We start from the raw sequence: 13,946 nt of genomic DNA, 5'->3' as shown, positions 1-13,946 counted from the left end.
CCGCTGTATCAGACATTTTGTCATTAATGTAATAAATAACATTTGTATTCGCTTTATTATATCTTTTACGTGATATGTGCTATGATATACTGTTCATTCTGTTGTATATACGTGTGACTTGATCCTGGCACGTATATGATTGCTCGGTTTATGTTCTTTTATAAACCGGGTGTTACACTAGGTGGGGCGCGCTAATATGGTACCAGAGCCGAGGTCCCGGGTTCGAACCCACCCGGCCACGCATTTCTGCTGCGCGATTTCCCCTGCGCCTCTCGTGTGCTGAGACCTGCTGCGGGCTACGCCGGGCACTAGAACCTGCTGCGGGCTACGCCGGGCTCGCACGCCGTAGGAGGAATGATAGACTATGGATAAAAGCCCCCACCCCTCCCACTATAACACCTGGGTTTTAATGGTCGGATTGGCTAGGTGGGGCGCGCTAACAGTAAGGTCCATCACCGTACAAAGCTAATCGCAGGTACAAGCATGCATGGGAGATGAGATCTATTACTCTATTTCTCCTGCTTTCTGAAAGGAGGCCCCTCCCTCTTGAAAATGGATTTGATAGAGGTTGCAGGCTGTTTTTTTCACAGTTGCCACATTCTGTACCCAGCAATAAAGAAGCGTGTTGTGTTCCTGAAATATATGTTCAGAGTTGTAGTTCAGACAGTCTCTACCTAGCACATATATTATAAGGGAAATACAAAGAACTGCAGGAATGTGAACCGTTAAAATCTACTGGGTCAAAGTGTTGCGCAAAGACATTCAAGCATGACATGATACTATGATTAGGATCTATGCAGTGATGCCAGGTTATGACTACCATTGCATTTGTCTGGTGTTTCAGGTAGTTGGACTTGTCCTTTTAGTTTCTGTAAGCACAGTACAGCATACAGCACAATGTTCATAAAATACGTAAGAATGGAGAAGGCATGACTTGCATTTCCCAACTTCCTATGGCATGGATAACAGCAAAGATGCCCAAGTTCAAAGAGTGTGAGTTTTCCGTCTTTCTTATGACAGTTCTCAATGATAATGATCTGATAATTCTTCACTTTGACCTCTTCTTAGAATATTCAAGATAAACTTTCAGGAAATGATTGGTGTTGATATTGACATGTTCTGTTATTTGCTCATCAATTTTACATGACAACCAAATTTTCGTGCTGGCGCCTCTACATGCCAATTTCAGTTTGCCTTTTACCATGGCCTTTGTGTATGTATATTTTTGGCAGCACACTCTAAGTACCTCTCAAAGATGGTTTTCAAAACTAGTTTCTGAGCAATTTTCCCTCCATTCAATCTCTCAAAATAAACTTGGTATTATTCCCTTCTATTTACTTTCAGTTCTTAGTGCTACTAGCATGATGCAAGAGCCAGATCAAATCTGTCTGCTTCTTTATACCAACTTGAAGAAACAATGTGTGAATCCAAATAACAAAAATGTTTTGCTTAATTATGAGTATTTTCTTCGAGCTTTAAAAACACCACCTCTTCAATTATTGCAAGGTAGAGGGCACTTTGGTCATTGTCTATACTTATACTAGTCTGTTTCTGCTGATTAATGTTGAGCTTGGTAGTTGAAGCACAAATTAGCAAGATTCATATTTTTAGGAGTAGGGAGCACATAAATACACAAGGGAGTTTGTTGGGTCTTAAGGAAGCAAAAAGGTTTCCTGTCTCATCCAATGTGCTAATAAAACTTCTCCACACGGAAATGAGAGAAACAGATTGCCTAGCTTAAACCTTACGCATTCTCTTCCTCTCAAACAATCCAACCGACTAGGACGGCTGCAATCTTCTCTGCCTAATCAACTGTATCGCTGTTTCATACAGGTTGAGTCATCTTTTCCCTCAATATATGTGCACCAGCTAATAGTTTTGTCAATTTCAGATTCAAACTGGTTCACTTCTAGCATGCGACTGCTATTTTTGTTAATTGGTTTCATATCCTGCTTTGCTTCCTAATGTTTTGCTACTCTAGATACTTAAATGTTGCTTATTAGGCCCTAAATGATGTGTTCTTTTTAGATCTTGAGTGAAGGTGACCGGGGCCAAAATGATTGCTGGTGGAGGCTATTTTAATGGTTCCCATGATCATATTCTCATGGAAGGATCAATGATCCACGATCCTTCCCAATCTTCCATCTATGACAATACAAATGAAGAACAACAGAACTTCAGACTCGCCCCCTTTTCCATAGAAGACCACTCCAATCCAGCCAATCTTACCTCTGAGCCTGCAAGGGTGATTGACCATATTAAAAACCAGCTTGGGATTGACATGGAGCAGGACCATAGTGGCCACATGATACAAGAAGTTGCTCCAGTAGAAACTGCAAATTTGGTTCCTTCTATCTATGGTGTCCACAATCATATCCTCAGGAGCCAGATAAGAGAAGGTCCGCATAACATAACTGTGGAACAACAGATCCTGGACTATGATGCTGCATCATATCAAAGTGGCACTTATGCAACTGCACATGATCTTCTGAATTCTCTACAGACCCAAAAGTGCAGTTTGAATCCTGAATTTCCTTCAACAGAACATATCTTTGGTGATCCAGCACAAAACATGGTCAATCATTTGAACATGAACAATGACCTTCCAGGAATAGCAATTCATGAAAGTGGAATGATGTTCAGCGATTCAACTCTACCATTAGGTTATCAAGCTACTCAATCTCATATGTTGAAGGATCTCTATCATTCACTGCCACAGAACTATGGGTTATTTACCAGTGATGATGAGAGAGATGGAATGATCAGGGTGCCAGGGGTCTCAGGAAATATTTTCCAGGAGATAGATGAGAGGCAGTTCGATAGTCCAATACTGGGGAGTAGAAGACGCAAAGGTGGGTTTGGCAAGGGCAAGGGAAAAGCTAACTTTGCAACTGAAAGAGAAAGGAGGGAGCAGCTAAATGTGAAGTATGGGGCTTTAAGATCACTATTCCCAAACCCTACTAAGGTTTTCCTAACTTTTCCATGTACAATTTTTTCCCTCACATTACAGAAAAATTTGCACAATCATATGGATAATCTAGAATATTCAGTAAGTTACATTGGTTCAGGATATAATGGGATTCCAATGCATATCAATCCAGACCGCCCCCCCCCCCCCCCCAAAAGGGAAAAAGGCACACTCAATCATACATATATGATAAAAAAAAGGTAGTTTCTTAAAGATGTTTTCATTGCTGGTGAACACTTATGAAATCTGTTTCTCAAGAAAAATGGTACTGGTTCTTCAAGTATGTGGAGGAAGGTAGATCATGGAAATTATGTTGGGTAATTATTGAGTTTTTAGTGGACAGAATCACGTAAATTAATCTTTAGTATCAACATCAAACAAAATAGAATGTAATTATATAGTTTGTGTGAGATATGAAAATTTCTGTTCTGTTACACAAACTTAAGATTAACCATGACCAAGCACAATAAAATATTGTTTTCTTGCCTAAATTTACATTTATTGTATTTGTATTCCTAGTGAATGAGATGCTATAATTTTTGGAAAACTGTTCTTCAGAATGATAGGGCTTCTATAGTTGGAGATGCCATTGAATACATCAATGAGCTTAATAGAACAGTAAAAGAACTGAAGATCCTAGTAGAAAAGAAGAGGAACAGCACTGACAGGAGGAAGATGCTGAAGTTGGATGATGAGGCAGCTGATGATGGGGAAAGCTCTTCAATGCAGCTATTGAGTGATGATCAAAACAATCAGATGAATGGGGCTATAAGGAGCTCCTGGATTCAAAGGAGGTCCAAGGAATGTGATGTTGATGTCCGCATAGTTGATGATGAAATAAACATCAAGTTCACACAGAAGAAGAGGGCCAACTCTTTACTTAGTGCTGCAAAGGTTCTAGAGGAGTTCCGTCTTGATCTCATCCATGTCGTTGCGGGAATTGTAGGAGATCATCATATATTTATGTTCAATACAAAGGTAAACAACAAATTTCTTTATTGAAAGTTGGTTCCAGATCCTTCTCCCTGTGTCTATAGCATAAACGTTAATTATAATACTTCATATCTTCATACTGTGCAGATACCTAAGGGCTCCTCAGTGTATGCGTGTGCAGTGGCTAAGAAGCTCCTTGAAGCTGTGGAGATGAAAAACCAGGCTCTTAATATCTTCAACTAGCCGTATCTGTCGTGATTTTTACTTAGACTACGGTCCATGCTGGTCTATTGTTTAGCATCTATTGATAAGGTGCTGGCTTATTTGTGAAGGGCTGCAGGAATTGTTGAGACTATGTCTTTAATATCTGCTACAAATTTTTCTTGACAACTAGTTCATGGTTTAACTCCTTGCCTTATTTTCTGTTCACTTTCAACACTCGTGCTAGAATATGTGGTGCTTCTTATTCAGCATTTGCCGACATTGCCACACGATACTTTATTCTTTTGAATCATTTTTTTCTGGACATACATAGCAGATCGATTCCACTAGCCAACTTACATACGTCAGGCTCAGGTCTCGTGAACATGTTTATTTGCCTGGTATGCTACATCTCAATTCAATGAAGTCACTATAAATTCACTAAAATAAACTAAGGTCCATGTAAAAATTATCTTGGAGTTATGACACAACTGTGGTATAAATTGTTTGTGCGTGCTGAGATCCTTACCTCGTAATGCACAGAACTACTGTGTGGGTTTCTCCTTCAGTCGCCCAATCCATCACGCTCCTGATGCAGACGACGTCTCGAGGAGATCGCTCGTGCAGTCGTGCATGGCGGGGCGGTGCTACCTCAGGGCGCAGGCTCGCGGGCAGCAGTGAGCGGCGCTGCTGCGAGGTGTATGCACCGGGCGAGATGTCAATTGACTACCGAGCAAATCAATTGCTTGCAAAAAAACAATTTAAGATCGATAACAGGACAAGATCCAAGCAAAGTGCGGACAAAGCAAAACGATTATCATTGGGCATGCACCTATTAGCAAATCACTTGCACGGGCAGTGGGACCTCGAGCATCAATTAGCGATTTGCTAGGACTTCAATTCGATGGGAGCAATGGCGGGCGTCAGCGCTGCAAGGACGGCGGTGGCGGGCAGGCATGCGGAAGGGAAGAGGAGGGGGGTCTGCCGTCTGCAGCGCGAAGGAAGATACAAGGGAATGGGAGGTTTTTTTACTAGATAATGACACTTGCATTGCAACGGGCATATAGAATTTACACGAGATAACAGCTCTTCCAAACAAATGATATTTAAATTAAAACCCTGCACAAACTTTCTGGTACACATATTAATTCTTTTCTTTCAATATCTTTTGTAGCTAAAACAATCTTTTTTATTTCAATATCTTCTGGAGCAAATAATGACTGTCAGCATGGTTTGAATTCATTTAAGGCAGAAATAAAATCCTCGCTATAATGTGAGATGCGTACAAATTTAAGACTATGGTATACTTTTCACTAGATGTTAAGTATATATAAGTGGAGGCTCAAGGCACTTCTCACTTAATTCAAGTAAAAGAGAATTTAAGCACTCTGTAAAATCAGTAGATAGTACAAGCAAACATATAGGCTATCCAGTATCCACTCAAGCAAGGATCAAGGAACCACAAAATATAATCGAACATCGGTGGTCGACCATCAGAGCAACCAGCAGCTATAGTTCAGCTATCATGCATCTTATCCTAAGATATCCTCATTTTAGATATTCTTGTCCATATGTTTTATTGGTCCTATCGAGTGTCGTTCAGCCGATCAATCACTGTTTGGAACATACAAAGGGTAATGATAATTAGTCATTACCTTTTAAGAAGGGGATCCTGGTCTCAGGGTGTGAAGCAACAGACTGCAACAAGTTTAGGAGAGGAGATGAATAGAACATACGTTACTAAATATAAAGTTGGTAGCTTAAAATGATCAACAAGAAACAGAAGAAAATGCCCTTTTCAGTAAATTATTGCGATGTCATGGGATGGTAAATGGTTGCAACCAGCAGCCAACTTTTCTGCTATGAAACCCAACTGTTCCTAAAAACATACCTGAAGAAGTGCAAGAACGTTGCAGGCTCTGTTCGATACACTTGCAGATAACGTAGGGGGTGAAAGTGCAGGGTAGAATGACACCATTTCCTGTTTTTTCAAGTAGCCAGACATACTAAATAAGACCAAAAGGCTGACCAAATTGGTTTAAACTTCACAAACATATAGTAAGAAAACTGATACAGCCATGAACTCAAGGATTGAATCGGGAATGACTAACATAACAGACTGATCATGGAAACAGAACATGACAGAATACACTCAAAGCTCCTATTAGTATTAAGCTTGATCATACTATAAGTATGCACAGAAGAGCACAAGGGTTGCTACATACCTGTAGCAGCACAATCATTGTGCCAAAAGAGTGCCACATCAGTGGAGCCAAATCTGGAAACATCTCCCTTCTCTGAAAAATAGTTTCAAAAAAATATTACATACTAAATTTGAAATTGCTGCCTCCATACACGATGTGTCATGCTAATGACTGAACTTGCACCTACTACTGTCACTGCTGAATCGATCAGCTACAGAATGACAACGATTTACTTTGGAATGAGTCCATACCCTTCACACCTTAGAAAATCAATAACAGCATGTAACTCGGCATTCAGCATGCTAATATGCATATAAAGGGAAATAATACTTGTTTGGCAAATTTACTAAAAGTATTTTTTAAAACAAAACACATCCATTCTGCAAACAAACTCTTAAATTGCAACTAAAATGTTGTCAAGTAGACGCAATGAACCACCAGCACTTCAAGATTTTCCATCATTATCATGTACAGTCTACAGCCATCAAGTAAAAGAGAATTTAAGCACGCTGTAAAATCGGTAGATAGTAAATGCAAACATTTCCATCATTATCATGTGCAGTGTTAGATAATTACCCATGCTCTAGCTTGTCTAGGTTCTATGCTGGTAGGGGCTCTAGCTCCTTCTTAGTCAAGGCTGCCACTTCAAGTTTGGGCGGCAAAGACTATTGCGTATAGTAGCAGCTGCTAGTTGCAGCATGGTAACAGTAGATAGCTGTAGCATGTAATAGTCATGGCTGCATTGTACTATAGAGCCATGCCTTGTAAATTCTCACCTTGACCAAGTGTGTCTATAAAGAGGAGAGCAGCTGCAGCTCACAACATTAAGCAGCAACATTTCGTGTCTTCCTCTGCTTCTCTTCATCTCTTCTTCTTCCACCTCCAGTGTGCCTGTGTGTGTGAGCTGAGGGCCCTGCACAAGAGGGGCAGCCTTGAGGGAGAGCTAACAAGTGGTATCAGAGCTTGAGTTGAGAGCCTGGTGGCCATGGCTTCCCTGGATCGAGGGCGCGGGCGTGGGCGTTCCCCGGAGCGACGTGGACGTGGTCGTGGCGAGACGACGTACGTCGTGAAGAAGACGTTGCGGGATGTCAGCGGCGCGCAGTACCCCATGCTCACTCGCACAAACTATGCCGAGTGGGTGGTGCTGATGAGGGTGATGCTCAAGGCGAGGCGCCTGTGGGTGGCGGTAACCGTGGGCGCCGCTGATAAATAAGACGACCAGTCCGCCATGGAGGTCATCCTCAAGTCGGTGCCGACCGAGTACGTCGTCACGCTCGGCGCCAAGAACTCCGCCAAGGAGGCGTGGGAGAGCTTGGAAACGATGAGGCCGAGCGGCGACCGTGTGGGCAAGGCGAAGGCGCAGCAGCTCCAGCGGGAGTACGAGGCCATCGCGTTCCGCGACGGCAAGGCCATCGAGGACTTCACACTGCGGCTCTCCACGCTGGTGAGCCAGCTCGCGCAGGTCGGCGTCGTCATCGACGAGGAGGAGGCGGTGGTGAAGTACCTGCGCATCGTGCCGCCCCGGTTCGCGCAGATTGCGCTCTCGATCGAGACGCTGCTCGACATGAGCACGCTCTCGATCGAGGACGTCACCGGGCGGCTCAAGGTGGTCGAGGAACGCGGGGAGGCACCCGCCCGCACGACCGCTGGCGGCCAGCTGCTGCTCATGGAGGAGCAGTGGGCGGCGCGCGTGCGCGAGAGGAAGCAGGGGGGGCTCCTCTGCCTCGCGCGGCGGCGGCGGAGGCGGTACGCGCGGCAGGCGGCGCGGGAAGCCACGGCGGAAGGCGGAGGGCGCCGGCAAGGACGGCGGCGACCGCGCCGCTGACAAGGATCGGTGCCGCAACTGCGGCAAGATCGGGCACTGGGCCCGCGACTGCAAGAAGCCGCGGCGCCAGGAGCGGGCGCATCTCGCCCAGGATGACGAGGAAGAGCCTGCGCTGCTCATGGCGCAGGTCTGCGCCATCAACACTGAGGCAGAGGACCGCGGCGGGAGCGTCGTGCTTGACGAGCGGCGCGCGCGGGTCAACCTCAGAAAAAACAGAGGAAACAAAGGAGTTGTGGTACCTCGACACCGGCGCGAGCAACCACATGACTGGGAACCGCGCGGCCTTCTTCGAGCTCGACACCGGAGTCGTCGGCACCGTGAAGTTCGGGGACAACTCCGGCGTCGACATCAGGGGGCGCGGCACGATCGTGTTCCAGTGCAAGGCCGGTGTGCACAAGGTGCTGACAGATGTGTACTAAATCCCCAAGCTCCGGAGCAACATTGTCAGCATTGGCCAGCTCGACGAGCGTGGCTGCCAAGTGCTGATAGACGGCGACGTGCTCCGGATCAAGGACCGCGAGCGAAAGTTGCTTGCCAAGGTCGAGCGCGGCAGGAATCGCCTCTACACACTGGCGCTGCGCATTGCGCGCCCGGTGTGCCTAGCGACGCGCTGTGACGACGAGGCATGGCGCTGGCACGCACGATTTGGCCATCTGAGCTTTGATGCTCTGGCCAGGATGGCGCGGCGAGGCATGGTGCAAGGGCTGCCGCTGATCGAGCACGCCGGCGATCTGTGCGACAGCTGCCTTGCCGGGAATCAGAAGAGGCTGCCATTCCCCAAGAAGGCGAGCTACAGCGCCGGGGACACCCTCGAGCTCGTCCACGGCGACCTCTGCGGGCCAATCACGCCGGCAACGCACGGCGAGCGGCGCTATTTTCTGCTGCTGGTGGATGATTACAGCCGCTTCATGTGGCTGCACCTCCTGTCGAGCAAGGACGAGGCGTCGGCGGCAATCAAGGAGTTCCAGGCACAGGTGGAGACGGAGACGGGGAAGAAACTGCGCGTGCTGCGGACAGATCGCGGCGGCGAGTTCACCTCGGTCGAATTCGGCCTCTACTGCGCTGGACAAGGCGTGGAACGCCACCTCACGGCGCCGTACTCGCCGCAGCAGAACGGCGTCGTCGAGAGGAGGAACCAGACGGTGGTCGGCATGGCAAGGAGCATGCTGAAGGCCAAGAAGATGCCGGCGGCGTTCTGAGGCGAGGCGGTGAGCACGGCGGTGTTCATCCTGAACCGCACGCCCACCAAGAGCTTGGACCTTGGAGGGCACAACGCCATTCGAGGCCTGGCACGGGAGGAAGCCGGACGTGTCCTTCCTCAGGACATTCGACTGCGTCGGGCACGTGAAGAAGACGAAGCCCAACCTCGCCAAGCTGGAAGACAGGAGCACTCCCATGGTGTTCCTGGGGTACGAGCGCGGGAGTAAGGCTTACCGGCTCTACGACCCGGCCAGCGACAAGGTGGTCGTGTCCCGCGACGTCGTCTTCGACGAGGCGGCGGCATGGAATTGGGGCAAAACGGCGACCGGGGAAGCTGGAGCAGGCGGCTTGAGCAGCTCCTTCATTGTCGAGGACACGGTGTACTCCAGTGCGGAGGAGCTGGCTCACGACGAAGGGGAAGCAACACCCTCGAGAGCGGCACAGGGGGCACCCTCGAGCGAGGCACAAGGGACACCCTCGAGAGCAGCACAGGGGGCACCCTCGAGCGAGGCGCAGGGGACACCCTCGATAGCGGCGGCAAGTCCAGGCAGAGGATCCCCTATTTTGGGCTCCCCTGTTTCGGAAACAGGGGAAGTCGCGCCGGGATCGCCCGCAGGGCAGGGGACTCCGATCTCCGCCGCAACGAACACCGCTTCGTCACACCTCCGCCGAGCGCCTCCCCGAACATCGATGCCGATTACTCCGGCGAGCTTCTCCGATTTCGCGCGGTGGACGATCTCGTCAGTGACTCAAATCCACCCGGGCAGGCGGCTCGGGAGCTGGACGATCTCGAGCTGCATCTTGGCTGCGCAGAGGAGCCACCAAGCTTCGCCGCCGCAGAGCAGGAGGCATGATGGCGGGCGGCGATGCTGGAAGAGATGGCGGCGGTAGAGGAGAATCGCACCTGGGAGCTGGTGGATCCGCCGGCCAGTTGCCGGCCGATTGGGCTCAAGTGGGCGTTCAAGGTGAAACGCAACGAGCACGGCGAGGTGATGCGGCACAAGGTGCGGCTGGTTGCCAAAGGATTCGTGCAGCGCGAGGGCATCAACTTCGAGGAAGTCTTTGCACCGGTGGCGCGCATGGAGTCTGTGCGCCTGCTGCTGGCTCTAGCGGTGACGAGGAACTGGCGCGTCCATCATCTTGATGTGAAGTCTGCCTTCCTCAACGGCGAGCTGGAGGAGGAGTTGTACGTGCAGCAGCCGCCGGGGTTCGCCGTCGCTGGCGGCGAACACAAGGTGCTCCGCCTGCACAAGGCCTTGTACGGGCTGCGGCAGGCCCCGAGGGCTTGGAACTCCAAGCTGGACGCGACATTGGCGTCCCTCGGCTTCTCCAAGTGCCCCACCGAGCATGCGCTCTACGGCAAGTCCACGGAGCGCGGGCGTCTGATCGTCGGCGTGTACATCGACGACCTAATCATCACCGGGTCGGAGCAGCGCGACATCGACGGCTTCAAGCACAAGATGAAGGGTTGATTCCGCATGAGTGACCTCGGCTTGCTCACCTACTACCTCGGCATTGAGGTGGAGCAGGGGAGGGACGCGATCACGCTCCGCCAGAGCTCGTATGCTCGAAAGCTGGTCGAGCGGGGTGGTCTGAGCGGATGCAAGCCATGTCAGACACCCATGGATGAAAAGATCAAGCTCTCAAAGGAGAGCACGGCGGAGAAGGTGGATGCGACGCAGTACCGCAGCATCATTGGCGGGCTGCGCTACCTCACGCACACTCGGCCGGATATTATGTTCGTCGTCGGCTATCTTGGTCGATTCATGGAGGATCCGCGTGAGGACCACTCTGCCGCCGTCAAGAAGCTCCTCCGCTACGTGGCAGGGACCATTGGGTACGGCATCGTCTACCCAAGGCAGAGAGGGGCTGGGCTGGAGCTGACTGGGTTCAGTGACAGCGACATGGCCGGGGACGTCGATGGTCGAAAGAGCACGTCCGGAGTTCTGTTCTTCCTCGACGGTTGCCCCATCTCCTGGCAGTCGCAGAAGCAAAGGGTGGTCGCGCTGAGCACATGTGAAGCCGAGTACATTGCAGCGGCGACGGCGTGCTGTCAGGGAGTTTGGCTCAGCAGGCTGCTGCAGGAGGTGATCAAGGAGAAGCCCTGCGCGCCTGTGCTCATGGTGGACAACAAGTCCGCCATTGCTTTGGCAAAGAACCCTGTCCTCCATGACAGAAGCAAGCACATCGACACCAAGTTCCATTTCATCCGTGATTGTGTCGATGGAGGACAGATCAAGCTCGAGTACGTCGAGACAGCTCGACAGCTCGGGGACATCCTCACCAAGCCACTTGGGCGCATTTGACTCACAGAGTTGAGGACCAAGATTGGTGTTGAGGAGATCAAGCAAAAGCAGTGCAATTAGGAGAAGAATTGTTAGATAATTACCCATGCTCTAGCTTGTCTAGGTTCTATGCTGGTAGGGGCTCTAGCTCCTCCTTAGTCAAGGCTGCCACTTCAAGTTTGGGCGGCAAAGACTATTGTGTATAGTAGCAGCTGCTAATTGCAGCATGATAACAGTAGATAGCTATAGCATGTAATAGTCATGGCTGCATTGTACTATAGAGCCATGCCTTGTAAATTCTCACCTTGACCAAGTGTGTCTATAAAGAGGAGAGCAGCTGCAGCTCACAAGATTAAGCAGCAACACTTCGTGTCTTCCTTTGCTTCTCTTCATCTCTTCTTCTTCCACCACCAGTGTGCCTGTGTGTGTGTGAGCTGAGGGCCCTGCACAAGAGGTGCAGCTTGAGGGAGAGCTAACATGCAGTACTATAGCCATCAAGTAAAATAGAATTTAAGCACTCTTAAAATCAGTAGATAGTACAGGCAAACATATAGGCTATCCAGTATCCACTCAAGCAAGGATCAAGGAACCACAAAATATAATCGAACATCGGCGGTTGACCATCAGAGCAACCAGCAGCTATAGTTCAGCTATCGTGCATCTTATCCTAAGATATCCTCATTTTAGATATTCTTGTCCATTTGTTTTATTGGTCCTATAGAGTGTCGTTCAGCCATCAATCACTGTTTGGAACAGAAAAATGTCCAAAGCATAGGTGAATAAGGGAGATGTATTCTTGACATGCAGCCAGAAGCTATCGAATGGTCATGCGGACTCGCAAAGTAATATACTAACTCTATAAATTATCATCTAGCTATGGAGTAAATCTGTTAATTCATTGGCAAAGCAAAATAATGTTGTGTTTCCATTGTCTGAATTTGTGTAATAAACTGATGCATCCATTCAAAAGGAGGACTCTGTTCAGAACTACTCCATATCAACAAACTGAATCGTGTATTTCAATTGCAGTGGCGACACCAAAATTGCCGACATTTCTTAGTATAATATATAGAGGCTTTTACCTTCCCTCGATCAGTAGCCTGCAGCTCAATCCAAGCACCAATCCCTTTCCTCTCTCTTCAGTCACTTCCACCGAGATGCAGCAAGTTAATCGAGCACCTCCAATCCAAACACCAGTAGCAATTTGTTCCTTCAATCTCTGTCTGTTTGTCTCGTCGCTAATCTCTCCTATCTTCCTCTGCACATCCACCATCGAGCAGTCTCCCTCTCTTCCTCACTCACCTTTGCTCCTCTCAGCCAAGCAACAGTGCTGCTCGATTCGTTCCTCTTCAAATCCAAGTGCCACCGGCCTCTTCTCACCGCCACAGCCTAGCTGGAAGGAAGTCGTCAGCGTCATCCTCGGCCGCCGATGGTTCCGGAAGTGGCGGCGCTGGTTTTGAGCTTCTTCTTGCTCCTGCGTTCGCGAGTCGGGCGCGCGGCCGGGGACAAAGACCCCCGCGAGCGCGGGACGGCCTGCAGCCGGTGAGAGAAGCGCTCGCAGACGGCGGACGGCGAAGGCGGAGCGCTGGGGATCAAGCGGGGAAGGCCGGCGTTGTCAAAGTGCTTGGCTCGAGCGACGGTAGTGCAGGGACGAGCGGCGTTGTCGACCCGACCGCGGCGGGACGGCGTTGTCGACCCGAGGCGGCGCGGCGGCGTCCTTCCGTCCTCCCGAGGTGGCGCAGCGCCGCAGCGGTGCGGCGGCGATCTGGGCGTGGGAGCACGGGGGATGGCGGCGGGGTCGGCAGAGAGGAACCCCCGTACGCGCGGGGTGGGAGGCGCGTGGGTGGGGGTCGGGAGGAGGTGGTGGGCGGTGCAGATCCAACGGAGATTGATCGGATGGACGAGATACGAAGTTGGCGGGGAGGCCGAGCCACAGGGAGACGAGGATACTACAATTTGTTTAGTTGGACAAAAAATTTTGGATAAAGATGTACGTGACACAGGTATGTATTTAATTTTTCTTCCATTAAAAATTTATGTTATTTATTTTCTTTCTAAAAAATAATACACGTCTTTCTTTTCATTCCATAAACATAAACATAATGTCAATTATTATCCTTCCAAAAAGAAAAAATAACGTGAACGATAGGTTAACGTATGTGCAAAAGAAAGTATATGTATATTAAAGGAAAATAATACATTAATACATGTCTTTCTTTTTGTTTCATAAACAATGATGTCAATTATTATCCTTCCAAAAGAAAACATGATGTGAATTATGGGTCAATGTATGTGCAAAGAAAAATATGTGTATGCTAAAGAAAAGTAAT

At 48.9% G+C, this 13,946-nt stretch overlaps 2 protein-coding genes across 4 annotated transcripts; one reads left to right on the top strand and one right to left on the bottom strand.

The window, feature by feature from the left end:
- Positions 1-341: 341 nt before the first annotated feature.
- Positions 342-13,460, bottom strand: LOC120656916 (cell differentiation protein rcd1-like). Of its 3 annotated transcripts, none has more exons than XM_039935146.1 (6): positions 12,699-13,460; positions 11,921-12,059; positions 6,328-6,399; positions 5,994-6,083; positions 5,758-5,800; positions 342-633 (listed from the first exon to the last, which is right to left on the bottom strand). In XM_039935146.1, exons 3-6 carry the CDS (start codon positions 6,388-6,390, stop codon positions 437-439), a joined length of 393 nt encoding a protein of 130 aa, XP_039791080.1. In that variant the 5' UTR covers positions 6,391-6,399; positions 11,921-12,059; positions 12,699-13,460; the 3' UTR covers positions 342-436. The 3 variants fall into 3 exon arrangements, with proteins under 3 accessions (XP_039791080.1, XP_039791081.1, XP_039791082.1); XM_039935147.1 differs by lacking the exon at positions 11,921-12,059 and adding an exon at positions 7,083-7,219; XM_039935148.1 differs by lacking the exon at positions 11,921-12,059.
- On the top strand, positions 1,940-4,144 carry LOC120656918 (transcription factor EAT1-like). The gene is made up of 3 exons (XM_039935149.1): positions 1,940-2,965; positions 3,527-3,946; positions 4,049-4,144. Exons 1-3 carry the CDS (start codon positions 2,057-2,059, stop codon positions 4,142-4,144), a joined length of 1,425 nt encoding a protein of 474 aa, XP_039791083.1. The 5' UTR covers positions 1,940-2,056.
- Positions 13,461-13,946: the final 486 nt, after the last annotated feature.

The sequence above is a fragment of the Panicum virgatum genome, chromosome 1N, assembly GCF_016808335.1.
Source record: "Panicum virgatum strain AP13 chromosome 1N, P.virgatum_v5, whole genome shotgun sequence".
In the NCBI taxonomy this organism is placed as follows: domain Eukaryota; kingdom Viridiplantae; phylum Streptophyta; class Magnoliopsida; order Poales; family Poaceae; genus Panicum; species Panicum virgatum.
The sequence above is the reverse complement of the archived record's forward strand: the minus strand, read 5'-3'. Positions and strand labels throughout refer to the sequence as shown.

Coding starts and splice junctions, on each gene's coding strand:
- LOC120656916 (XM_039935146.1), bottom strand. CDS start 6,390: ATGTTTCCAGATTTGGCTCCACTGATGTGGCACTCTTTTGGCACAATG. Junction 6,084..6,327: donor CAATGATTGTGCTGCTACAG/GTATGTAGCAAC, acceptor TTGAAAAAACAG/GAAATGGTGTCATTCTACCC. Junction 5,801..5,993: donor ACGTTCTTGCACTTCTTCAG/GTATGTTTTTAG, acceptor AACTTGTTGCAG/TCTGTTGCTTCACACCCTGA.
- LOC120656918 (XM_039935149.1), top strand. CDS start 2,057: ATGATTGCTGGTGGAGGCTATTTTAATGGTTCCCATGATCATATTCTC. Junction 2,966..3,526: donor TATTCCCAAACCCTACTAAG/GTTTTCCTAACT, acceptor ACTGTTCTTCAG/AATGATAGGGCTTCTATAGT. Junction 3,947..4,048: donor TATTTATGTTCAATACAAAG/GTAAACAACAAA, acceptor CATACTGTGCAG/ATACCTAAGGGCTCCTCAGT.